The sequence below is a fragment of the Aotus nancymaae genome, unplaced genomic scaffold (genome assembly GCF_030222135.1).
Source record: "Aotus nancymaae isolate 86718 unplaced genomic scaffold, 86718_ANA_hifiasm-v0.15.2.pri h1tg000014l, whole genome shotgun sequence".
In the NCBI taxonomy this organism is placed as follows: domain Eukaryota; kingdom Metazoa; phylum Chordata; class Mammalia; order Primates; family Aotidae; genus Aotus; species Aotus nancymaae.
Genome location: NW_026988425.1, coordinates 1204938 through 1232209, shown reverse-complemented (window position 1 = coordinate 1232209; position 27272 = coordinate 1204938). Strand labels below are relative to the sequence as shown.

The 27272-nt window shown below is 55.2% G+C and overlaps 1 protein-coding gene across 1 annotated transcript in view; it reads left to right on the top strand.

The window, feature by feature from the left end:
* Positions 1–633: 633 nt before the first annotated feature.
* SLC6A3 (solute carrier family 6 member 3) overlaps positions 634–27272 on the top strand; it is a 49307-nt gene continuing 22668 nt past the window's right edge. Inside the window, exons 1-7 of the mRNA XM_021675413.2 lie at positions 634–700; positions 3021–3357; positions 4788–4919; positions 13401–13635; positions 22257–22395; positions 23742–23876; positions 26608–26711. Of these exons, the coding sequence (XP_021531088.2) occupies positions 3075–3357; positions 4788–4919; positions 13401–13635; positions 22257–22395; positions 23742–23876; positions 26608–26711 (1028 nt within the window). The 5' untranslated portion in view covers positions 634–700; positions 3021–3074. The remainder of the gene's footprint in view (positions 701–3020; positions 3358–4787; positions 4920–13400; positions 13636–22256; positions 22396–23741; positions 23877–26607; positions 26712–27272) is intronic.

Here is a 27272-nt window from a genome sequence, read left to right as displayed (position 1 = left end):
AGGCTTGGCTGGTCGCCTGGAGGTCGCGGAGCCTCCAAAGCCACGGAAAGACCCGCGTCTCCGCAACCTGCACGCCGCGAAGCGGGGTTCCGAGCTGGTCAGGGCCGGAGCCCGGGCCCCCGCGTGGAGCGGCGGGTGGGAGGGAGGTGGTCCCGGGAGCTCGGGGTGGCCTCAGGGGCGCCTGGACGGGGAGGGAGGGAAGGGTCGGCCCAGCCGGGTCACCGCAGTTCCGCGCGCGCCGCCGCCCGGCTCCTTCCCCGTCCCAAAGGCAGTGGGTGCGCCGGGCAGCGCCGAGGGCTGCGGGCGAGGGCGAGGGCGGCCCGGACGGTTCTCGCAAGGAAGGCGCCCGTCTAGACCTGCGCCGCTCCGGACCCACAGGCCCCCGCACCCGGTGTCCGGGCCCCGGGGCGCGCAGGACCGCGCTGGCCGTGGAGCAGTGGCCGCCGCCTGCTCCGAGCCGTCCGCGCCCAGGGGGCGGGGGGCGGGGGCGCGGCTCGGGGAGGTGCGGAGGCGGAGCCAGGACGCCGGGGCGACCCCGACCGCGGGCAGGGCGGGGCGGGGCGGGGCGGGGCGGACCCCGGCGACAGGATAAGAGCCGGAGGCCGAGCCGAGACCGCCCAGCGCAGCGGAGCGGGAGGGGAGGTTTCGCGGACGTTCGCGGCCAGGACTCGCGCGCAGCAGCCGAGGCCCGGGAGGCCAGGTGAGTTCGGGGCGGCTCCCGGCCCTGGCGTCCCCAGCGCATCCTCCAGGCGCGCGCTCCCTCCGCAGACCCCGATGTCGGGCGCAGGGGCTGGGAGGCGGGTTCGCGGGGCGGGCGCCGTCTGGGGTCAAAGTCGCCAACAGTCGCGGTGCCGAGCGCTCCCGATAGCGCCGTATGGGCCTCTGAGGCCGAGGCGGGTGTGCACGGAGGGGCGCAGGGCTCAGGACGGCGTGGGCACCGGCTGCCGCCACTGGTGTGGGGGCCGCGTGGATGCCTGTGGCTGTGACTTGGGGGATCCGGTTTCTTCTTGTGAAACTTAACCCCACTGGGGGCGCGGCGCACCCCAGATCCGATCGGAGTGGGTTTTCCCCGCCGCTCCGTCCCGCGGGGGCTTTGTCTGATTTTGGGGCGCGGGCGGCCGCGGGCGCTCCGGGCAGTGCAGGGAGGCCGGGCGAGGGTTCTGCCGGCAGCGCCGCTTCTTGTTCTGGGCGTGGCGGGGAAGGTCGCGTCCTAACAGGCCACGTTTCGCTGCGTGGACCCAAACCTGGCCTCTGAGGCCCCGCGCTCGGGAGTGGGGTCAGTGGCCCCGCAGCCGCTTCCCGGGCAGGCGGCAGAGCAGGGAGGCCGGAGACTCGCGAGCTCCGCACCCAGCGCCCTCTCCTAGCGCGGGGGTCGTGCGGGTGGGGAAGGGTCGTGCGGGGCGAGGGTTGTCACCGGGAGCTGAAGAATCCACCCGGTAGCGGCGCGTGACGTAGCTCATGGGCGAGTGTTGTGCAAACTTGGATGCAGCGGAAAGTTGCCCGTTAGAGCTGCCATCTACGTCCAGCTTCATTGTGTGTGTGTGAGTGCGTGTGCGCCTGTGTGTGTGCACGCGCACGTGCCTGTGTGTGTGCCTATGTCTGTGTGTGTGCGTGTGTCCCTGTGAGTGGCTGTGTGTCCGTGCGTGAGTGCACTCCTGTGTATGTGTGTGTGCATGTGCCTGTGTGTGGTCGCCTGTGTGTGTGTGCACCTCTGTGCATGCGCCTGTGTGCACGTGCGTGTGAGTGAACGCCTGTGTATGAGTGTGTGTGCTTGCTTGTGTGGTCGCCTGTGTATGCATGTGCCGGTGTGTGTGTGCACGTGCCTGTGTGTATGTGTGCCCGTGCCCGTGTGTGTGCCCGTGTGTGTGAGTGCACGCACCTGTGAGTGTGTGCATGAGCCTGTGTGTGTGTGTGCATGCGCCTGTGAGTGTGACTGTGTGTGTGCACATGCATGACTGAAACGTGCTGCTGGATCCAAATGCCAGAAGTGGCCCTGGCTGGGGCGGTGTAGACGCTCCTGCTCTCCTGCGCTGCGTTGTGGCCAGGGACTTTATGGAGCTGTTTGGAAAGGATTTCCCAGGTTGCCCTGCTGGCCCAGGAGCTGGTCTCCGCAGTGAAGCCGTGTCCATCCTCTGCCCATCTCTCTCAGTTTGGCTGGTGTCACCCGACATGGCTGGATGTGGCTTGCACAGGCACTCTTTGAGGAAACAGTTGTGATGGTTATGTCTAAATCCTTCTTTACAGTGGCCGACTTTGGCTATATAAATTTTGCTCTTTATTACTGAGTATAAACAATATAAGGCCAGGCTTGATGGCTCATGCCTGTAATCTCAGCACTTTGGGAAGCTGAGGCAGGGATCGCTTGAGGCCAGGAGTTCAAGACCAGCCTGGGCAACATAGTCTGACCCTGTCTCTACCAAAAATTACACAAAAAGAAACTTAGCCAGCGCTGTGGTGCACACCTGTAGTCCCAGCTACTCAGGAAGCTGAGGGGCAAGGATTGCTTGAACCCAAGAGTTTGAGGTTGCAGTGAGTTGTAATCATACTACCGTGCTTCAGCCTGGGTGACAGAGCAAGACTTCATCTCATTAAAAAAAAAGAAAAAGAAAAAAAATACAGGTGAACAGTCATAAAAACATTATTGAATGCTCTTTGAAGATTGTAAAATTGCTCTCTGGAAGTGTGGGGGGAGGCAGAGGTAATATCGACGTATTGTTATTAGAAAGCCACGCTAGAGCTTACACAGCATTGCGCTTTGATAGGAGTGAGGAGGGTGCAGGGGATGGAGGGCAAACCAAGTCTGTCCCGAGGCCTCCATGGGCTGGTACCCCAGCCCTGTGGTGAGAGCTGGCACCTCCCAGCTTCTGCGCCCCAGCTGTGCCATCTCAGGCACTGGGAATGCACCCATCCCTTCCCAGAGGAAAGCCTGCGATGCCTCGGGGCTCTGCCCTCCACACCAGGCGTATCCCTGGCCCTGGGGCTGAACTGCTGCCTTCCTCTTGTGCGTTTGTTTTTCATAGTGGCTGAAGACCAAGCGACAAGAAGCACAGAATTCCTAGATTCCGGGTGTGCCCATGAGTAAGAGCAAATGCTCTGTGGGGCTCATGTCTTCCGTGGTGGCCCCGGCTAAGGAGCCCAACGCCATGGGCCCGAAGGAGGTGGAGCTCATCCTCCTCAAGGAGCAGAACGGACTGCAGCTCACCAGCTCCACCCTCACCAACCGGCAGAGCCCCGTGGAGGCCCAGGATCGGGAGACCTGGGGCAAGAAGATCGACTTTCTCCTCTCCGTCATTGGCTTCGCCGTGGACCTGGCCAACGTCTGGCGGTTCCCCTACCTGTGCTACAAAAACGGCGGGGGTGAGTCCCATCTCAGCCTTCCTGGGCACGCTGGCCAGGCGGGGGGCCGTGGGGGCAGCCGGGCAGGGCTTTGAGGAAAGGCGGCACCCGGACGAGATAAAGCCGTTCTCAGGCATGAAGATGGGGCTCCCCGTGAGAGCTTGCAGTGGGAGCAGATCGTCCCGGATGTCACAGAACCGCAGAGCAGGGCTGAGAGCTGCCTGGTCACGTGTGGGCATTTCAGAGGTCAGGAGAGGGAGGCAGTCGAAGAAGCTGGGGTTGGGGGTGGGGCGGTGGACGGAGCAGCTTGGCTCTGCCTCCTCTTTCCAGAGGCTATTTCACTTTGGAAAGAAAATTCTCGAAGACCCAAAGAACAAAGCGTGTGGAGGCCCTGGAGCCTGGAGTGGCAGAGGAGTCCTCTAGAGAGTGCCTGTGCCCCCTGCACCCTCCAGAACCTGGCCACGGAGCCAGAAGGCTAAGATCGAGGCCCCCCGCACCCTCCAGAACCCAGACACAGAGCCAGAAGCTAAGATCAAGGCAGGGCTACCCGGGAATTCCAAGGACATTGATGGTCCCTTCCCAGGAGCCTCTTTGGGCCTCCCTGCCTGGCCTCTATGCTAGGTCTAAGAAGGGAGGCCTGGGAAAGAATTTTGAGGAAAGCCTCACTGAATGCCCGTGAGGAAGATGGTATTTTTATGCCCACCTAGAAAAGGGGAAGATAGAGGCCTCAGCAGGTCCAAGAAGTTGCCCAAAGACAGAGCTGAGGGACCCCATGCCTCCCCCTCCCCTTCACCAGGGGAGAGAGAGTGGCAAGCTCTCTCTCACTCAGGTCAGACCGGGGGAGCAGAGGGGATCTAGGAGGCTGAGGCCAAGGGGCCCCGGGCTTTGTGCTGGGGATGGGAAGGTGCAGGTTTCAAAGGAACTAGGCCCTACCCTGGAGGGGCTCCCAGCACCTGAGGCAGCAAAGCCCCTCAGCCACTGGGTCGATGGGGGCAGGCGCTGAGGGCCCCGGAAGCCAGGGACAGGACAGTAGGGCCCACTCAGTTCAGGGGCAGAGTAGGGGTCACAGATTCACAACTCAAGAGGTAAAGAGGATCAGGGCAAAGGCGGGGGACGCAGGCCAGGGAAGGACACCCCGAAAACCACGGGGAAGAACAGTATCCAGAGCAGCGCCGAGCATGGGCAGGGCGTCCCTGCACCGCTCCTGGGTTTGACTTCACAGCTCGGGGCGCACGATGCTGAGGAGACCCAGGAGGGATGTGTCAGGCACCAACAGTACTGCAGGGCGGGCTTGGGGACTCCTCGGCCCCAGCCTGGGGCTTCCCGTTGGAGAGTGGGGTGAAAGGGTCGGGCCAGGACATGGGTGGTTGACTGGGGCGGGAGCCCGAGCTTCCATGAGGAGAGACGGGCCCTTCCAAGGCCCCAGACTCGAGGCGCTGTTCTGCCCACAGGTGCCTTCCTGGTCCCCTACCTGCTCTTCATGGTCATCGCTGGGATGCCACTTTTCTACATGGAGCTGGCCCTCGGCCAGTTCAACAGGGAAGGGGCTGCTGGTGTCTGGAAGATCTGCCCCGTACTGAAAGGTAACGCGCGGGCACCTCCCTCGACCCTGGCGCAGCGCGGACCCTGGTGGTGGCGCTGGAGCTTTCAAAGCCAGCCAGCCCCGTCATGGGCATGCTGCCCTGCTTTGCTGAGACACAGGTGTGGCACACGCCACTTGAACTGGGGTCCCACTTTAAAGACCTGGGAGGACGAGGACTTGAGAGTTCATCCCCTTGCTTCTAGGTGAGGCTGTCCTGCAATTCGTTCATGGTGTCACTTTGTGTTAAAGTGACAGATGTTAAAATGCAGTTAAGATAAAACGCATGTCTGTCTGCAGACCCGCAGTGTATCCATTATCCATCTGTCCGTTCATCAAATCGTCTATCATCTCTCTATGTTATCGTTATTATCCGTCTTTATCTCAATCATTCACCATCCATCTACCTACCTATCTACCCACCTGCCTATCCATCCACCCGTCATCATCGTCTGTCAATGTGAGTTTTCCGCGGCTGCCGTAACGAACGGCACACACTGGGTGGCTTAAACGGCACACGTTTATGGTCTCACAGTTCTGGAGGCTGGAAGTCCACGATCGAGGTGTCAGTGGATTGATTTCTTGTGACGCTGTGTGGAAGCATCTGTTCTAGCCTCTCTCCTTGGCTGAGACCGCCTTCTCCCTGTGCCTCTTCATACATAGCTCTGCAACCAAACTCCCCCTTTTTATGAGGTCACAAGTCCTGTTGGATTAGGGCCCACCCGAATGACCTCACTTCAACTTGATTACCTCCGTAGAGACTTTGTCTCTAAATAAGGTCACGTTCTGAGGTTTGGTGGGTTAGAACGTCAACAGATGAACTCGGGGGATGGACACAATTCATAACTATCACCTATCAATCATCTGTTCACCCGTCATCTACCCATCCATCTATTATCTATTGATCCATCCACCTATCAGTCCGTCCATTCACCCATCCATTTCCATCCATTCATTCATCTATGGATCCACCATCCGTCCATCTATCTACCCATCCATTATCTATTGCTTCCTCCATCTACCTATCGATCCATCCATCCATCCATTCATTCATCTATGGATCTGTCATCCGTCCATCTATCTACCCATCCATTATCTATTGATCCCTCCATCTACCTATCGATCCATCTGTCCACGCATCCATTCAACTATCTATGGCTCTATCCAACCATCCGTCCATCCACCTTCTATCTATTGATCTATCCATCCATCCGTCCATCCACCTATCGACCTATCCATCTGTCTATTAGCTATTGATCCATCTAGTCACTGAGCCTTTCCGGCTGCTGGTGCCCTGCTCTGGCACCATGAAGTGGACACACCTCGTGTTGAGCACAGGTGGCCTGCCCAGCACCAGGCCCTCTCCCAGCGTTTCTGACTCCATCCTCATGAGACCCTGGGAAGGGCACGCAGTATGTCTCTGTGTTGGAGATGCAGGTGCTGAGGACCAGAGGGCTGGGGTCATTCCCCCGGCCTCCCCATCAGAACACAGTGGGATTTCATCCCAGGTGTTTCTGACTCCCCAGTCCACGCACGCAGGTCACGCTTGCCCCATGGCACAGCCACCTCTTGGGAGCTGGTGGTTCCGGGAGGATTTGGGCATTTCCTCAGAGGCACCACTCAGAAACCTGGCATTAAGAAAATGGCTACTAGAAGGTCAGTCTCTGGATACTCACAGGAGTTCTGGATAAGCTGGTGTGTTTAGAAGACAGCCCAGCCCAGCACCGCCCCAGGACGTGTTACCAGCGGGTCGGGGTGGACCTTCAGAGGCGAGCCGCTGACCCGCCTTAGGAGAGGGAACAGATGGCATTTCATAGCTGCTGAGGTTGGGCTCTGGGAGGAGAAAGCACCCTCGCAGCCGTGGAGACGCTGAGACTGGCCAGGCGTGATGGCTCTTCCCAGGCACGAGACACATTCATTCAGTGAACCACACTGAAACGGAGCCACAAAAAGAGGACTCTCTCCCCACACCCACCCTGCACACATCTTCAGAGTGAGAGACAGATGCTGGGGGCACGCACCGGGCCAGACGGCCCCTTGGCAGGATCAGCAGGGAGAGGTCAAACCATACCAGAATTGCCGGGAACACACCTCCGCCCCCGTCGTCATTTTCCCGGTGGAGGAGTGCAGCAGCCGACGGAAGACCCAGGAGCCTCCTTCCAGACAGACAGGTGCGCGGGTCACATTGGGTGTCACAGTGAACCCAGGCTAACGGTTCAAGATGCACATGTGTTACCTGTGTCCCCCCGGCCCTGGCCGGCAGCGCGGACACATTTCAGGGAGGAGACGCTGCCTGAGTCTGCAGTTGTGAGCAACGCTGAGCCTGCACCGTGTCCGTGGCGGAGAGCACCCGAGTGCTCAGAGCCTTGGGACGCTGAATCAGGGAGGAGGCCAGCCCAGTGGGGTGGGAGAAACAGCGAGGAAAGACAACCTCGGGATCTGGCACGGGCTGGGGCGATGTCAAACTGCTTTGCTGGATGTTCCAGAGCCACCCTGGAGTCTGTCACGAGTGTCTACATGCACAGCCCTGCACCCCATTCCCGCCAGTGAGCCTGGTGCTGGGGCGAGTCAAACCACCTCTTCACATGCAGGATTCGGGTGAGGAGCGCAGGAAGAAAAGTGTGGATCAGCGGATAGAAGCCAATTTCCTTCTGTCTGTACACGGAAAGGAGGTTCACCCACAAAGCTCCCAGCATGGGTCTTCGTGATGCAGTTCACAAAACGTCAAGAAGCTATTTCTAAGAGTTTCAGAGCGCCATGTGGTGGTAACCGACGTGACTTGAGCTAATAGAGCCTCTGACTTCTGTAGGTGTGTGTGAGCAGTGGCGCCTCATTCTGGAGAAATGCGGCTGGCGGCTGCGACATCTCATTGTGTTCCCCGCCACGCAGCCTGGGGAAGCTGGGCAGTCACCTCCTCCGTGGCACAGCACACGTGCCCACCATCCCGCATCCCATGCGGGCTTCATTCTGAAGGCCAGTCCCCGAGGACGGCTGCGAAGCGTGGCCACAGGAAGAAAGGCTCGTGGCCCCATGGGCAGATCTCAGGCAGAGCCAGTTCACGCCCACCTCATACCTGGTGAGGAAGATCACAAATCACAGAAAGTGAACCGTTGGACCCATGAAGGGATGGATGAGTCGATACATGAAAGCTGGACTTCTGTAGAGAAAAGACACCTTCAATGGTTTAATCTCAGTAATGCTGCAGGTCCCGTGCCAGCGCCCAGTTCGCTCTGCCTGCCTGTCAACCGCGGGGTGCCGGTTTAGGGGAGATTACGACTGCTCGCGAAACCGGGTGTGCACCATGCTTCCCCTGCGCCCTGATACGTGTGCCTTCTCTCTCCTTCGTCCTTTATAAAAAGTTAGTTAATAAAAATACATGCATTTTCATGTGCCATTAAATAGAAGTGCCACGTGGTAAATTAACACATCAGCTAAAGTGCCCAAAATAATCTTTATGGAGCTAAAAGGCCATCCAGCCCTGAGCAGGTGGCAAGTCCGTGGGGGAAATGAAGCCCAGCTCTCCCTGGAGCCCGGGAGCTGCCTTCTGCTCCTAACTGGGAACCAAGATCCAACCTCAAAAGCCAACGGGTGGAGTTCACGGTGAGACGCAGCTGCTCAGATGCCAGGACTCGCCTGTGTTTCCCGGAGTCTCCCCCGAGCCACTTGACGGGTGGGCACCGCAGCCAGAGGGGCCTCGGGGGCCTTCAGCCCCGCAGTGCACCCCAGGATCCCGAGAGGTGGTCTTTAAAACTCCCCCTCTCCTCCCTTCCCCCTTTCTCTCTTTCCCGCTCCCTCTGTGTCTGTCTCTCTCCCTCCTCTCCTCCCTCTGTGTCTGTCTCTCTCCCTCCTCTCCTCCCTCTGTGTCTGTCTCTCTCCCTCCTCTCCTCCCTCTGTGTCTGTCTCTCTCCCTCCTCTCCTCCCTCTGTGTCTGTCTCTCTCCCTCCTCTCCTCCCTCTGTGTCTGTCTCTCTCCCCCCTTTCCTCTCTCTGTGTCTTTCCGGTTCTGTGTCTCCTCCTTTCTGTCCCTCTGGTACGTGCACGCACAGCAAGCAGATATTAAAGACACCCAGACTGACAGGGAGGCGTCCTCTCCTGTCTTCCTTCTGAGGGCCACCTGGATGCTTCCAGCGAGGTGTGGAGGGGCTGCTCCACCAGGGGCTTCCTCCTGTGGGCTCCGTGCATGTGTTGACAACACCCTCTCCTGAAGCCAGCTCTCGTGGGTGCCCGGGGGTATGCTGGTGTTCAGGGCTGGTGCAGGACAGCCGTGCTTTAGTGGGCTAAGTACCAATCGCAGGCAGGACCCTCAGCCAGCTTCTGTTTGTCAGATTTCCGTTTCATTGCCAAAGGCAACCCCATGTTACAGACGCCCTGGAAACCCCACCATTCGATTGTACCGAATATGAGATATTTAAGTCAATCATATTTTAGTGTGATTTCTCAAACAGAAAACAAAATGCACGCAAGGTATTTAATATAAAAAGGTACTAAGCATAAAATAAATTTAAGGAAATTGACCTTAAGAGATATGCTTGAAATTCGCGCTTAACGCTGAGCTTGCTGGGAGTCAGACAGAAGGGAAGGGAAGCATCACGTTCTCATGAACGCTTTCCCTGGAGACCAGGGGCTACGCCTGCCACCTCCCTGGGGAGAAAGCCTCCTGTGTCACTAAATGGTGTTTAAGAAATATGTCAGGTGAAGCTTCATCTAGAGCCCACAGTGATGCCATGAGCAGAGACCACCAGAAGGTTCTTTAGCAAACAGGGGAGCGGGTTTTGTGTGTCCGGGCCTTCGGTGAGCTTGAGGAGCTTGTGGTGAAGTTGGCTGTTTGGTGAGGGGCTACATGTCAGTGCCCAGGGCAGGGGTTCTGCCTTCCCGAACAGCAGGGCTTGGAGCCACCAAATGCCCAGCCAGTGCTGACACTGGCCACCACCTTCCAGGGGAGCCGTTTCGTCACCCAGGTGCCTGGGGAGGCATCCAGGAGGGTCCTCCTGGGAAGGGAGACTCTGGGTGTGGGGGCCGCGCTCTCTCACAGACCAGAGCGGGCCCATTTGCTCTGGAAGCCGTGTCAGCCAGTGTGGCCAATGGTGATGTCATGTGCCGTGGCCATGGTGATGTCGTGAGCCCAAGGTGACCCTGCCGATCTGGGGTGTAGGGTGGGAAACAACAGTGGTGGCTCCGGAAGGGCCCAGAGCTGAGTCAGCCCTTCCTTCGGACTCTGGATTGGGATCCTCCCTGGTGTTGTTTGATCAAAGGCTTTCCAGGGTTTCAAGCTAAGGGCTTGTACATAAAGTTTTAACTTTGAAAGTGTTTTTCAAATTGGGCATCTACTGTCCGTTGCCGCCATGGAAAATCCCTTCAGTGCTCTGGAAACAATGTGGCTTCTCACAACGTGGCTCCCAGTGTGGCCATGTGGGTGAGTGCCCGTGAATCACAACCCAGCCTCTCTCCCAAGGGACTCATAATACAGACTGTAATACAGAATTTAATATGGACCAGTTCCGCGTGGGAGAAGGGCTCCTAAAGGCGACAGCTTGGCTTTTCTCATCGCCACTCCTGAGCACATTTTCCAGGAGGGATTGTATGCACTCTGCTCCTGGATCTATTTAAAACTAAGTTTGGAGCCCTCTTTTTGCTTTCAGAGTAGGAAGAGAACTTTACTGAGGTGCCCTGAGCACGAGAACAGCTTATCTTAAGAACTGAGATCATAAAAGCAACCAGGCCACTCCCTGTAAAGTCACCTTGAAAGCACGCTCCTACCCTGGCCACGAGCAGGCACGACAGGGCATGGCGCTTCCTGCGTTTCCATAAAGTCAATCAAAGTTGGAGCCCAAACTAATCATGTCAGCAAATTGAGAAGGAATGTGGGAATGAAAAGAATTCTTCCCGGAGCTTAGTAAAGTCAACCCCAGTGGCAAGAACGTGATGGTGCCTATCCAGCAGGGAACGAGGAGGAGGCCATCCGCCCACCGGTCAGGCTGATGCCGCTCCGAAGACTGCTGACTGCTGAGTTCTGTTCCAGTATACCAGGAGCCCCCTAAATGATGGGTCCCAAATTCTAGGTCTGCGATCCTGGAAAGGGCACTCTAAAAGGCTCTGGGTGGCACTGGACGGCCACGGAGGGCTGTGGATGGCCTTGCGTGACCCTGGGAGACCGTGGAAGGTCAAACACGGCTCTGAGTAGTCCTTAATAGTCATGCAAGGCTCTGGGTGGCCCAAGGAAGCCCCGGATGATCTTACCTGCCCTGGGTGGACCTTGGTGATCTTATGTGGCCCTGGGTGATTCTAGGAAACCCTGGATGGTCGTGTATGGGTGGTGGGACCTTGGATGCCTCCACATGGCTGTAAATGGTCCCAGTTGATTCTTCTGGTAGTCTTCGGGGAGAGGCATGGGTAGCTATGGATGGCTGTGGATGGCCCTGGGTGGCCATGGGTGGCTGTGGGTGGCCCTGGATGGCCCTGGGTGGCTATGGATAGCCATGGATAGCCATGGGTGGCCATGGATGGCCCTGGGTGGCCATGGGTGGCCGTGGATGGCCATGGCTGGCCATGGGTGGCTGTGGATGGCCATGGCTGGCCATGGACAGTTGTGGATAAATGCACATGGCTGTTGATAGCCGTGGATGGCTGCGGATGGCTGTGGATGGTTGTAAATGGCGACGGATTGTTGGGAATGGCCAGGGGTGGATGTGGGTGGTTGTGGATGGCCATGGATGGCCGTGGATAATTGTGGATGAATGGAGCTGGCTGTGGATGGCTGTGGATGGCTGTGGATGGCTGTGGATACCCTCTGTGACTCCAAGTGGCCCTGGATTAGCACGAGTGATCATGTGTGGTCCTGGGTGCCCTCCAGAGTCCTGAATGAGCCTGAGTGGGTATGCATGGTTGTCAAGGACCCCAGTTGTCCCTTAGTGACTATGGTAGTCTTGATGGTTCTGGGAGACACTGGGTGTTCTTGGGTAACCCTAGGTGACCTTTGATGGCCCTATTCACATGGGTTCCCCAGTAGCCCTGGGTGCTTTTGGGAGGCCGTGGATGATTCTAATGGTTACACACGGACCTGGTAGCCCTGGTTAACCATGGATCGGGTTGCCCTGGGCCACCCAGAGTAGCCCCTAGATGGCCTCAGTGATCCTAGATGACCCTGTGGATCCTGAGTGGCTGTGGGGCAATGGATGACTATGTGTGGTGTGGGTGACAGTGTCCCTGGGGGTCTCTGGGTGTGTGAGGGTGGCCCTGGTCACCCACCATAGCTCTGGCTGACCTTGCTGGCCCTGGATGCCCCTCAGAGATACCCTGAAAGTCCCTGTGCAGAAGTGCATGGTTTTGGGGGCTGGGCAGCTTCTTTTCTGTGTTCACGGCATGAGGTCTGGCCTCAGGCCTTTCAGTGGCCTTCCCCTGCATGTTTGAAGATGCTGCCTGGCATCAGGGCTGTCCAGGAGCTGCCAGCTCAGGGTGATGTCTCCTGCAAGGAGAGGTGGAAGGGACTTCCATGGTGGCTCTGTGCATGGGTTACACAGTGACCCCCTTCCCTGCTGGCCTGGAGTCAATAGTTACCGCCTCCCCTCCATGTGTGGGCTCCACCATCACCCCCACCCCTCCATGTGTGGGCTCCACCGTCCCCCCTCCCCTCCATGTGTGGGCTCCACCGTCACCCCCCTCCCCTCCATGTGTGGGCTCCACCATCCCCCCTCCCCTCCATGTGTGCGCTCCACCGTCCCCCCTCTCCTCCATGTGTGGCTCCACCATCCCCCCCCTCCCCTCCATGTGTGGGCTCCACAATCACCCCCTCCCCTCCATGTGTGGGCTCCACCGTCCCCCCTCCCCTCCATGTGTGGGCTCCACAATCACCCCCTCCCCTCCATGTGTGGACTCCACCGTCACCCCCCTCCCCTCCATGTGTGGGCTCCACAATCACCCCCTCCCCTCCATGTGTGGGCTCCACAATCACCCCCTCCCCTCCATGTGTGGACTCCACCGTCACCCCCCTCCCCTCCATGTGTGGGCTCCACCATCCCCCCTCCCCTCCATGTGTGGGCTCCACAATCACCCCCTCCCCTCCATGTGTGGGCTCCACAATCACCCCCTCCCCTCCATGTGTGGGCTCCACCGTCACCCCCCTCCCCTCCATGTGTGGGCTCCACCATCCCCCCTCCCCTCCATGTGTGCGCTCCACCGTCCCCCCTCTCCTCCATGTGTGGCTCCACCATCCCCCCCTCCCCTCCATGTGTGGGCTCCACAATCACCCCCTCCCCTCCATGTGTGGGCTCCACCGTCACCCCCTCCCCTCCATGTGTGGGCTCCACAATCACCCCCTCCCCTCCATGTGTGGGCTCCACAATCACCCCCTCCCCTCCATGTGTGGGCTCCACCATCCCCCCTCCCCTCCATGTGTGGGCTCCACCATCCCCCCTCCCCTCCATGTGTGGGCTCCACCATCCCCCCTCCCCTCCATGTGTGGACTCCACTGTCACCCCCCTCCCCTCCAGGCGTGGGCTTCACCGTCATCCTCATCTCGCTGTATGTCGGCTTCTTCTACAACGTCATCATCGCCTGGGCGCTGCACTATCTCTTCTCATCCTTCACCACGGAGCTCCCGTGGATCCACTGCAACAACTCCTGGAACAGCCCCAACTGCTCGGACGCCCACTCCGGCGACTCCAGTGGTGGGAGCTCAGGCCTCAACGACACCTTTGGGACCACGCCTGCCGCCGAGTACTTCGAGTAAGTGGGAGTCGGGTCCTCGAGAACAGGAGAGACCACGCAGCCGGGTCCCCCATGGCAGCCCCTTGGTCGGCCACCTGGCCTTGCTGCCCCCCGGGGTGCAGGGAGGGGGACCTCTTCCTGCCTTCCCTCCTTTAGTGCTTCAGGGGGCACAGCCTCCCAGAGATGCTTTCTATGGTGACATCTGAAAACCTATCAGAAGACATCACTGAGGCCTTTTCCCGCAAGGAAGGGACGGTCGCCCTCTCCTGGGGGTCTTGTCAGAGACGGTTGAGATGGAGCCGTCCCAGAGGGTGTGGCTTGCTGAGATGGAGCCGTAGGGCTGCCCGGAGGGTGTGGCTTGGAGACAGTAGGGCTGAAGCTGCCGGAAAGGGGCCAGTTCTCGGTGGCCGGGCGTCCAGTCTCTCAAACTGCTCTGCATTCAGATATTCAGAACCCAGGGGCCTGGTTCTAGCATTCCTCCTCGGGCATGGAAGTGTATCGCCGGGCTGGCCTCAGAAGTGAGGAGCAGGGGTGGAGGCAGGTTTCGGGGGACCACCCGGCATTTTTCTTAGAGCCTGAGGAAGATCATGGGTTGTGAGGGCGAGTGTCATGTGGGCCTTTCTCGTGGTTTGCAGTTGGATGGGAGTTACAAGCCCCGAGGAGGATGGTTCCACAATGGGAGAGAGGAGCCCGCCAAATACCCCGCAGGAGGAGAGTCCAAGCTGGGGCGCTGGGAAGGTGTTGTGGGAGGAGGGCTGGTTTCGGAGGGTGGGGCAGGTGGGGAGAGCAGATAGGCCAGGATGACTCCCAGTTGGTTTGCCTGAAAGACACCTGGGTGACCCTCGCTGTGGGAAGTGTAGCCTCAGGCAGGGTCGAGGGAGAGTCTGGACGGGACTCTCGTGGGTGACAGGCAAGCAGGAAATGATAAACTTTCCCAAAGAATGCCCAGTCACACCATTTGTCCAAATAGATTTTAACAGTCTCGAGGGAGAAAACTCCCATGGCATGTGGGTGGCCTGCTCACACCTACATTTCCCTGATTCAACGCCCCACGAGCAGGAACGAGGCCGGGGTGCACGCGCTCCTGCTGTGTGGTCAGCTCTCAGGGCTGGCGTGCGATCAAAGAGAGGGGCCAGCAGGAGAGAGAGTGGGGGCGCACGGAGCCACGGCAGAGGCCACAGAGGCGCCTGGGAGAGAGCCTGTGCGTCCCCAGTATCCGACGCCCTGTTTAAGCTGCCAAGCACCGCTGTTTGGGCAGTGTGGGAAGCGTTGACTCATCTAAGTGATGTTCAGGTGAGAAAATTGGAGAGGAAAATTTAGTGTAATGATGAGCCCAGTGATTCGTTAAGAACGCTGGAAGGAAACAACACATGCTATTATTCCAAACAATCAGACTAGTGAAAAGTCTGTTTGGAAGTTCTGAGTCTGGAAGGAAGGAAGGAAACGGAAGGGTGCCCAGCCCTTTCCTCGGAAGCCCTGTCCACACTGGCACGTGCTACACTCTAGCTGGCGGCAGCTCTAGAGCAGACGTGGGGAGCTGGAGAAGGTTTAAGATTAATTCACAAATGATTAATGACCCAGGGCACTGAGGCGCTTGGCGCCCCTCCCACGCCCTCTGAAGGGAACTGGGGTTTCCCTGAAACAGGCCCTGGTGACTCTTGGGGAGCAGGGAGGACAGTCATAACATGCTCAGGTCTGCGGGGCGGGGGGCAGTTTCTGGATTTCAAACCCACTTTATAAAGCAGATCGTTGGACAAAGAATGTGGGTTTCCTGCTGGGAGTGCACGCCCACCGTGAAAAGCCATAGAGGCCGGAGCGGCTGTGACGCACGACAGTGCTGCTCTCTGTCCTAGATAATGGGCACGTCTGACTTTGTCGGTAACCACAAATGGGACTGAGTTTCCTACACAATGTACGAAGCATGCCACATCATACATCTGATGGCTAAGAGGTTAGCAGGAGCAGATCTGAAAGGGCCTCGTCGTGCGTTTTTACTCCAGGTCCTCGGGAAGTGACTATCAAGCCTGGGTGAGCCACTGGCCATGTCTTCTGGGCTCTCAGTCAGAAAAGACTGCTGAGCTGCCCCGTTGATGGCACTTCCTCCATATGCCACAAATGCCGTGTGCAGCGCTGGCTCCTGGACCCAGTGTCCCTCAGGGTTGGCAAATGAAACATATCCAGTGGGAGATGCTATGCTGGCACCCCCAGCCCCCAGGTCCCAGCCAGCCTTCCTGTGCTGCCACTTCCTTCTCGGGCAGCAGCCCACCCAGCAGAGGGAGGTGACAGAAATGGTTCCACCAGAGAAATAAAGGAAGCCTTCCCAGCAAGAACCTGGAGATTATTGTCAAGTGACTTAAGCAAGAAGCATTACCTTTATTCTCAGTGACTAATTATCTGAGAACAGCGAAACCCTTAAAGTGTTTATCCCTGGGTTGCCCTTTCTATAAAGTCCCAGGTTTCTCCCTCAGGACCTGTTTCCTTCCTTGCACTGGCTGACATTTCTCCAGCTCCATTCCTAATGAGTATGCATGAGAAGATTCTAGTCTCAGAGGAGAAACCACAAGTGCACTGCTGTCACCTTCAGAGTGTGAAAGGGCGTTGTAAACCCACTTGAGAAATGTGAAGTCTGAGCCGGGAAAGTGCATGTGGGTGTTCAAATCCCAGCACAGGATCACGTAACTCTGACCAGTTTACGATTTACCAACTTCCATAAATACATATCAGCACTGCTTAATATAAATTATGAAGTTATAAATTAAAGCTATAAATTTGACTCAAAGGGACCGCATTAGCTGCATCCCACAAAGTTTGGTATGTATTCCCTAATCTTTCTTTTGATTTCTAGTTGACTAATGGGACATGCTTAGAAATTTGTTGTTTAATTTGAAATATTTGGAGGTTTGCTAGATATTTTTGTTATTGATTTCTAGTTTAATTCTGTTTTGGCAAGATGATATGCTTATGCATCTTTAATATTTCAGAATATACTGAGACTTATTTATGACCTGCTAGATGGCCTACATCAGTGAATGTTCCACGTGCACCTGAAAAGAATACGTATACTGCTGTCTTTGGGTGGAGCGTTGTGCAAATGTCAGAGGTCATGTTAGGTCATCGTGTTTTCAGGTTTTCTTCCTCCTGACTGATTTTCTGTCTGCTTGCTCTATCAGTTACTGAGAATGGGGTATTGAAATCTCAACTGTAATTGTAGATTTGTCTATTTCTTTTCACTTCTACCAGTTTTTGCTTCATTCATGGATTCTGAAACTGCTATGAAGTGCATGCACGTTTATTATTATTAGTCTTTGAAATTACCCCTTTACCATTTGAACTGTCCTTCCTGGTTAGATTTCTCATTCTGAAGTCTACTTTGCCTGATAGTAATACGGCCACCGAAACTTTCCTATGATTACTGTATATCTTCTCCAGCTTTTTATTTTTCAATTATATGTGTCATTACATATAATGTGGATTTCTTGTTGACACCTTAGAGTTGGTTGTGCTTTTTACTCAACATGGCAATCTCTGTTTTTTAACTAGAGTCTCCATTCAGTAATTGTCAGGATGGCTGGCTTGAAGTCTCTCATCATGCCCCATTTCTTCTTTGTTTCTTGTTTCCCCCATTTATTCCCTGTTTTGAACTAATTTTTTGGGCTTTCATTTTATCAACACTATTAGCTAATAAACTATAGCTTTTTGTTTTCATTTTTTCATGGATGTTGTAGGGTTTACAACACTGACCTTTCACTTATCACAGTCTACCTTCAAGTGACATGATACCATTTCATAGAACGGAAGGGCCTGTAAGAGTAGACTTCTGTTTCTCTCACGTCCTGTGTGTAATTGTTGTCATAGATTTTTTTTTCTACAGTATGTTATCAGCTCCGTGATACGTTGCTGTTATTTCTGCTTTAAGCATTTACATTTTAAACATTTACCTGCATAGCACCAGCTCCGGTGCTGTCTGGTCATGTATGTAGATCCAGGTTTCCATTTCAGACCATCTTCCTTCCATCTAAAGAACTTCCTTTATCATTTCTTATAGCATAGACTTGCTGGCAATGATTCAGCTTGGGCTTTACACAAAAGTATTCTGCCTCTTGGGGGGTTATTGTGATAAACTATATATAACATTTCTTACTATTTTAACCATTTTTTTTTTTTCTGAGACAGAGGCTCACTCTGTTGCCCAAGCTGGAGTGCAGTGGTGCCATCTCAGCTCACTGCAATCTCCACCTCCCATATTCAAGTGATTCTCCTGCCTCAGCTTCCTCAGTAGTTGGGACTAAAGGTGCATGCCACCATGCCTGGGTAATTTTTTGTATTTTTAGTAGAGATGTGGTTTCACCATGTTAGCCAGGATGGTCTCCATCTCCTGAATTTGTGATCTCCCTACCTCGGCCTCCCAAAGTTCTGGGATTACAGGGGTGAGCCACCATGCCTGTCCCATCTTAGCCATTTTTAAGTGGACATTCAGTGGCATTAGGTACATTCACATGTTGTGCAACCATCACCATCATCCCTCAGAACTTTTTCCTCCTCCAAAGCTGAAATTTTCTCCCCATTAAACACTAAGTCCCCATTCTCCCTCACCACAGCCCCTGGCAGCTACCATTCTACTTTCTGTCTCTGTGACTTTAACTACTCTAGGTCCCTCCTCTGAGTAGAATCACTTATTTTTTTGTGACTGACTTATTTCACTTAGCATATGTCTTCAAGGTTTATTGAAGAATTTCAGAACCTATTGTCAGAATTTCAATCCTTTTTAAGGCCAAATAATATTCCAATTCTATTGTATGGATAGATCATGTTTTCTTTATCCATTTATCTTTTTCGTTTTTAGAGACAGGATCTCATTCTGTTGTCCAGGTTGGAATGTGCAGTGGTATGATCACAGCTCACTGCAGCCTTGACCTCCTGGGCTCAAGCAGTCCTCCTGCCTCAGACTCCCAAGTAGCTGGGACTACAGTTGTGTGACATCACATCCAGCTAATTTAAAAATTTTTTTGTAAAGTGGGATCTTGCCATGTTGCCCAGGCCTGTCTTAAATTCTTGGGCTCAAGTAATCTTCCCAACTCAGCCTCCCAGAACACTGCAATTACAAATATGAGCCAGCACTCCTGGCCAGATCTATTCGTTTTTTGATGGACATTTGGATTGCATCCACCTTTTGGCTACTGTGAAAACATGCTGCTATGAACTTCAGTGTTGCGTACCTGCTGGATACCCAGAAGTTGAACTGCTGAAACCATGTGATAATTCTGTGCTTAATTTTTTGAGGAACCACCACACTGTTTCCCACAGTGGAGGCATTGTTTTATATTCCCACCAGCAATGCACAAGGGCTCCGATTTCCCTACATCCTTGACAAGACTTACTTTCCGCTAGTTTATTTTGATAATAGGCATCCCAATGGGTGTGAAGTGGTCTCTCATTGTGGTCTTGATTTATATTTCCCTAAGGATTAGTGACCCTTGGACATCTCTTCATGTGTTTATTGGCCATTTGTATAACATCTTTGGAGCAATGTCTATTCAAGTCCTTTGCCCGTTTTTGGATTGGGTTGTCTGTTTTTTTGTTGCTGAGTTTTAGGAGTTCTTTACATATTTTGGATATTTTTCTCTTATCAGATTGATAGATGATTTGCAAAATTTTTTTACATTCTGTAGTTTTCTTTTTTATTCTGTATAGCATCCTTTAATGCACAAAAGTTTTAAATTTCGATGAAGTCCAATTCAGCTTTTGTTTCTTTTGTGTCGTATCTAAGAAACCATTCCCAAGTCCAAGATTGTGAAGATTTACCCTGTGTTGTCCTATGAGAGTTTCATGGTTTTAGCCCTTATATTTGGCTCTTTTATCCATTGTGGGTGAATTTTTGTGTGTGATGTGAAGTGGCTGTTGACTGATTTTCCTCTGGTTGTGGATCACCTTTCTTGCTTCTTGTCATGTCTAGTAATTTTTTATTAGATGCTAGACATGGTGAGTTTTATACTAGTGGATATTTAGCTCTTGTCTTTGTTTAAAGAGTGTTAGGTTTGTTCTAATAGGAAGTTGATATGCTTTGGCACAATTTTATTCTTTGGAAGCTTGTTTCTCCCTCTCACTGGCTTGGCTCCTTCTTGGTAAAATGGGGTGAGATGGCTGCTGTGGGGTCATGATGATGATGCGTGGGAGGCCTGAGCGTGCCTGGATCACCACCAGCAGCTACACTGTCACCTGATTGAAGATTCATGGCCATGAATTCACCAGGAAAAAGAGCCCAGCAGAAAGTGGGAAGAGCCATGCCTTTTCCACACCTGGTGAAAGTCCTGGGTCACTGCTTTTTGGTCCTCCTGACTATTTATGACTTCAGAAACGCCTGCAGGTGAGCCCCATGCCCCTTTCCAGACGTCCTTCAATTGTCCTGCCCACCCAGCCCTCGGAAGCATAGACATGCTGGGAACCACGCACTTTCCCCTGCTCCTGGCATGGCTGGGCCCCAGGCTGTGGTCAGCTGTGGGGACCCCTCTTCTTGGGCTGACAGCACTCAGGAGTGTCCTGTTCTCTAAATTGTTTGTGGGACTTCAAATAACCTCAAAACACAATAACTTTCTTTCTTTTTTTTTTTTTTTTTTTGAGACAGAGTCTCGCTCTGTTGCCAGGCACCAGGCTAGAGTGCAGTGGTGGGATCTCAGCTCACTGCAGCCTCTGCCTCCCAGGTTCAAGCAATTCTCCTGCCTCAGCCTCCTGAGTAGCTGGGACTACAGGCACATGCCACCACGCCCAGCTAATTTTTGTATTTTTAGTAGAGATGGGGTTTCACCATGTTGGCCAGGATGGTCTTGATCTCTTGACCTTGTGATCCACTCGGCCTCCCAAAGTGCTGGGATTACAGGTGTGAGCCACCATGCTCAGCCAGCACAATGACCTTCTAATCTCGAGAAGGGGGTCGACCCAGCATGTGGAGGTGCTGCTTCTGAAGGTGACTTCATGTTTGATGCTGAGCCTGCTGTGTGTGCTGTGGACACAGTCTCGTGAGAAGGCCCCGGATATGGCAGTGCACTTTCCCTGGGCCTTCCCACTCAGGTCCAGGAGGGCCTGAGCCATTATGGCCATTGGCTGAGTTGCCTTTTCTCCAGGCCCATGGGGAACGGGGACAGGGTGTGCTGTCTGGTCTGGTGTGTAATTCATGCCTGTGTGTGCGAGGCACTGAGGCTGCTGAGGCGTGGGTGGGTGGCATGCTGGGGTCAGTGACGCCAGGGCAGTGAGTGGACGTGGTCCAAGCTGCACGAAGTTGCTGTAGGGTCTCAGAGGCACTCAGTGGTAAGGCCTGGCTGCGGAGCAGAGTGACGGGGAGTTGGCCAGCAGGGGCAGAGCTCAGTGTGTGGCGAGAGGAGTGAGAAGAAGGCCTTGGGAGTCCCCACTGCCCCAGGAAGGACAGGCGTGACCTCCACCAGCTCCAGCGACTTTCCCTACACTGTGTGGGTGACAGACAGCCTCGATACCGAGCGGCTTGCCCTTGGAGAAGAGCAGAGAATAGTGATGATGGTTTCAATGGCCCCAGCCAACCTGAGGCCCATGCCTGGGCACCCTCCAGGATAGGACGGAAGCACTGATCGCAGCCCTTTCAGTGCTCATGGGGCCTTCCCTGTTGCTGCCACCAGGATGTCTGGCTATGATTCTGGAGTTTGAAGGGCTGAATTCCTGGAACATGGCCATGGAATGGCTTGCAGCTGGTGGAAAGCTCTCCAAGGCTGCCCTTGGCTGGGCTCCACCGTGGGTGCCAGGTGTTATTTCCTGGGGACTCAGTGGTCCCACAACAGAAGCGAACCTGGGCAGTGGGAGCTCCTCTCATCACGCGGCTCCTGACTCCACAGTGGCAGCAGCACGGCTGTTACAGTAGCCTGGGCCCCAAGTCACGGTTTGCAATGGTGATGCAGCCGACTGCACGTGGCCTGGTGCACGTTCTCCCGCAGAGAATGTCACAGGATGGAATGAGTTCCCACAGAAAGGGGGCCCAGGTTCTGTGCCTGGGGCAAGGAGCACGGCTGATGGTGAGCTCCATCCCTCACCCTCTGTTCTGCCCTTTGTGAGGTATCGATCCTTCACATGAGTGATTCCTGCTGGAGCAGAGTCACCTGCTGAGTCTGTTCCTTGTGGAATCCTCAAAGCAGCAGGGGCTGTGTGAGCAGGTGTCGTGAGCCGTCACCCTCAGAAAACAGTGCTGGCTGGCATCTGCATGCCTGGCATTATTGCTAGAGTCTGCTTGGCCTCATCCCTGCGGAGGGACCCAGGGCCATCCGTGGGCAGCGGTGGGTGCCCAGCATTGCTCAGCAGCTTCCTTTGGCTTCTGTGGCTCCTTTACTTCAAAGACCCAAGGTGGCCTTTCCCTCCTCAGCTCCAATGAGCAGGGGTGCCAAGGGCAGAGGGTTGGTGGGGCTCCCTGGGCCTCCATGTGCTCCGCTGGTCTCCAGGGCAGCCCTGACACCTCTGCCAGGGCCTGGGGCCAGACCTCCCTGGAGGACATCTCTTGTCCATCAGATTTGGACGCTTTTTGCTCTGCGGAGCTGGGGAGGGCATGTCCCTGGGTAAGCTCAGCTGTCCAGTTCCAGGTGGGGTGACAGGCCCTCCCAGAGCCCCCCGCTGACTCCCCTCTGCAGGCGTGGCGTGCTGCACCTCCACCAGAGCCACGGCATCGACGACCTGGGGCCTCCACGGTGGCAGCTCACGGCCTGCCTGGTGCTGGTCATCGTGCTGCTCTATTTCAGCCTCTGGAAGGGCGTGAAGACCTCGGGGAAGGTGAGGCTCAGGGTCACCAACTGGGCCCATAGACATGGGGCCACCAAGTGGACATGTGGCCGTGGCTGGGCGGGGGGCACATGTGGCCCCAGTAGGGTTTTGTGCTACAGATGTTGTCATGGCCAGGTTGGGGTGGACACGTGGCCAAGGCTGAGTTTGGGGAAACCCAAATGGCAGTGGCCGTGATCAGGTTGGGAGTGTACATGTGGCCACGTGTACACGTCCACAGATTGGGATTGTACATGTGGTCACGTGTACACGTCATCAGGATGGGAGTGTACATGTGGCCACATGTACACGTCATCAGGATGGGAGTGTACATGTGGCACGGCTGGGGTCACACCTGTGGCTGTGCTGGGTTGGCTTGGGTGGACACATGGCCATGGCTGGGTGGGGGGAGGTGGACACGTGGTCCCGGCTGGGCTGGGTGGACACATGGCACAGTTGGGTTTGGGGTCTACATGTGTCTGTGTTTGTGGAAGGGCCTCAGGAGGGAAGCACCCACAGCAGTGTTTCTGGCAGAAAGACACACACAACGTGACTTTTTGTTGATAAAAATACTTTGAGAGGCATGATTTTTTGTTGATAAAAACATTTTGGGAGGCCAAGGTGGGCAGATCCCTTGAGGTCAGGAATTCAAGACTAGCTCGGTCAACATGATGAAACCTTGTCTCTACTAAAAATACAAGTTTAGCCGGGCATGGTGGCGGGTGCCTGTGTGTCTCTCCTGTGTGCCTCCCAGCTACACAGGAGACTGAGGCAGGAGAATCGCTTGAACCCGGGACACAGAGGTTGCAGTGAGCCGAGATCATGCTATTGCACTCCAGCCTGGGAAAGCGAAACTCCATCTCGAAAAAAAAAATAACAAAACTGTATTTGTTATGTGGGCCCAAACCAGTTTTGATCAAGGCATGCCCCTCCCTTGGAATAGTGTGTGTGGCATGGCAGCAGCCGCAGGAGCCTCCCTCAGGGATGCAGCCCAGAGCTGCCCTTCATCGTGCCACGGGGCCCTTCCCCAGTGTGAGTCCACTCACATTCCACACATCAGAAATCCCCCATCATCAGCTACTCCCAGCTGCTCTGGCAGAGCGAATGCAGAAAAGGAATGTGTTTTCCCTGCCAAGTTGTTCTTCCCATTCCATCCCCAGGGAGGGTGTGCAGGACAGAAAGCGTCTGACCGTCTCACTCCAGTGAGCATTTGCTGAGCTGGCATCCCAGGAAATGTTTGGGAATTGGGCTTCCCAATCAGAGGACAAGCCGTCAGGGCAGCTCTGTGCTCTCCTGCCAGTGTCTGCTTCCACCGAGGGCCCCGCCTGTGCAGCTGGTGACACTGTCCCCTCCTGCAGGTGGTGTGGATCACAGCCACCATGCCATACGTGGTCCTCACTGCCCTGCTGCTGCGTGGGGTCACCCTCCCCGGAGCCATAGACGGCATCAGAGCGTACCTGAGTGTTGATTTCTATCGGCTCTGCGAGGCATCTGTGAGTACAGCCCACTCCCTGCTTCATGGTCCATGGGGGGGCTCTGGAATTCCAGGGCTCCATATTCATTGCCTGCCAGGGCTGCGATGTGTCAGAGTTGCAGAAACCAGGGTTCTTTCCTCAGGAAACTGAATTCCAAGTGCCCATGGTACAGTGTGAGTCATCTAAATTAAATCACGTCAACACTCCATCCAGAGTCAGGCTGCAGATTTCTTCAGCAAAAGAAGACATAATTCAAGGTTAGTCTCCTCTCCTGAAAGGAGGAGACTTGGTTGGGGAATGCGTCCCTTGTTGACAGAGGGAGAAGAGACTGCACCGTTTCTGGGAAACAGGCCCAGAAGTAGAAGCCGCCATTGGCGGAAGGCTGGTGTGAGAAAAACGGCAGCTCACATGGGGCATGGTTGGAAACCAGGTGGACTAGGGGAATCCCCAGTGGAGACAGGGCCTGAGCCACGAGTGCAGCAGGCGTGTGGCCACAGGAACCAAGGAGGAGAGAGGAGGACAACCAGGGCAGCAAAATCAGCAGTGGCCAGGGACCCACAACTGCAGAGCTGGAGCCAGACAAGCCATGAAGTCAGCAGGGCATCAGCAGCCTAGAAAGACCGAAGTGAAGCCAAAGGGTGTGCTTGCAGGAGCAGGGCATATTATTGAATCAAAGAAAAATACCACAAGGACAACCTAGAACCTAGTGCTCCAGCCGGGAAGAATAGGCAGCCCCAGGAGGAGGCAAAACAAACACCAATGCACTTGAAAAGATGCTCACTGGAGAACAAATTACAAAGATGAGATGTCAAAAATTAGGTGGCTGATAGGTCGGTAGCTGGATAGCATGGATGGATGATGGATGGATGATGGATGATGGATAATGGATGATGGATGGGTGGATGGATGGATGGATGGATGGACGATGGATGATGGATGGATGGGTGGATGGATGATGAACGGATGATTAGGTCGATGGGTGGATGGGTGATTGGTAGGTACACAGAAGGACAGACATACAACAGGATGGATGGAGGTAAAAACATGCACACACATGTCCTTCATAGATTCATAGATGATGGGTGGTTGATAGAGATGACAGGTAGATGATAGATTGGTGATGGAAGGATAGATGACAGTGATAGATGATTGGTGGATGATTGATTGATAGATAAGGGATGGATTGATGCATAGTGAGGAAAATTAGGAAAGAAAAGGAAGGAAAGGACAATTCCAGGTCCTGTAGTGGAAGTGCATGAGGTGAGGCCCAGGGAGGCAGCCATGGGCACTGGTTCTGGGGTTGGCATTGAGCAGAGGCCTGAGCCGCACACACAGCTCTGGTTGAGGAGGAGGTGTACACTCCCCTGTGACACCTGATCCAACCTGTAGCCACCTGGCCAGGCAGGTGACTGATGACCAGCATGGGAGCCACATGGGACAGCAGGGTATGAGCCTCTCCACCCACTGCCCACCCAGCCACTCTAGGCCTGGCTCCTCCCCTCATGCTGAGACACTGGCCACCTCTACAGCCCTGACTGCGGGGCCGGGCTGTCTGCCCTCAAACACACTGTCCCAGGAACTGGGGTGGCCTTGAGGCCCTGACATGCTGCCCAAAAAACAGAGGGCCCCACCTCCTCTGCAGCACCCAACTTACTTGCTCGGTCAAGCTCAGGCACGCTTGACCTGGGACCTGGGATGCCCTGAGACCCACCTGGCCTCCCCAGCAGGAGCATCTTGTGTCTCTGCCTCAGCATCCTGGCCCACAGGCCTGTACCATGAGCTCATGGACTCGCAGGGACAGCCCTGACTGACCAGTCCCCTGAATGCCTCCAAGGGGTTTGACTGATCCTTCTCCCCCACCCAAGTCCTGGGTAGGGGAAAGATGGGCATCTGAGCCACTGAAAAATCTCTGCGGTGCCCTCACCTTAGCAGGTTTGTGGCTGACTTTTTAAAACACCATATTGGTCTAATCATGGACCCACCCACCTTTCCTTTCATGTCCAGAGTCATGGGTGCCATCTACCGAGCTGGGCAGGCACAGCACCAGCGTCTAAGCTGCAGGTGGGCTCCTGGCCATGCCCAAGGTGCCGCTGTGCACCTGTGCTGCTTATGCTTCAGAAAAGATACAAAGCAGGCATTGCTGCTGTGTGTCTAATTAGGACACCATCATCATGTATGTGGATGAGTCCATGACTTTGAGGGTTATCAGGCCGCCGCCATCATGTGTGTGGATGAGTCCGTGCTGTTCTGAGGGTTATCAGGGCGCCGGCATCATGTGTGTGGATGAGTCCGTGCTGCTCTGAGGGTTATCAGGGCGCCGGCATCATGTGTGTGGATGAGTCCATGACTTTGAGGGTTATCAGGGCGCCGCCATCATGTGTGTGGATGAGTCCGTGCTGCTCTGAGGGTTATCAGGGTGCCGCCATCGTGCAGCGTGTGGATGAGTCCATGCTGTTCTGAGGGCTACGGAGCAGGGCACCTCTGGTTCCGTGGAATCGCTGCCCTGATAGATACTCCATGGGGAATCCCAGATCAATGGACAAAGACAGCCTCCTGCTTCTCTGGCTCTTTCAGGCCGCTGTCCAGAGAGAGTTCGTTTTCCACGGTTGTGCTGCTGCCATTTGCTTCTCGAGGCTGGTGTTGAGTTTAGAGGCCTTGGCATCGGGCCAGGATGGGAGGGTGCTCGGGTCCTTTGCCCACGGGCCTGCGCTTTCCTGGGGCAGCCCCTCACTGGTCTCTGGCTCTGCAGGTTTGGATTGATGCGGCCACCCAGGTGTGCTTCTCCCTGGGCGTGGGGTTTGGGGTGCTGATCGCCTTCTCCAGCTACAACAAGTTCACCAACAACTGCTACAGGTGAGCCCCTAGCAGGGCTGGGTGAGGGCCTTGCCGATACTGGGGAGGGGTCGTTGACTCCCAGAAATTGTGCGTCCCTGGGTGAGGACAGGGTGGATAAACTGAACCCACAAGTCCGTGAGCGGTGTGGCCTTTCAGACAGATGCGACGGTGAGGCAGCTCCCAACACGATTCTGATTTCAACTCTAGTGAAGGTGCTGAACCTGGTGGGCACATCACCTCCTGGGAGGGACCTGCCTAGGCCTGACCTGCTGGCAGATGATGCCCCACTGATGCCCCCCTCACCAGTGGCAAGGCCAGCCCCTCCCTCCACAGGGACACAGCCTCCTCCCTCACACCAGCCCCAGTGAGGTCTCCATCCTCCCTTGGGGTCTGGCTTCACAAACCCTGAGCGTGTCCCTCCATCCCGTGTGCACCTGTGTTACCGGCAGTCACCCAAAGCCCCATGCTGGACCCAAAATCCTCCTGAAAACAGAAACAGAATTTTATCTGGGACCTGCTTTCTTTGAACTTTATGGGCTTGTGTTTACTTTCTTTCACATCATGAGGATAAACACAGTA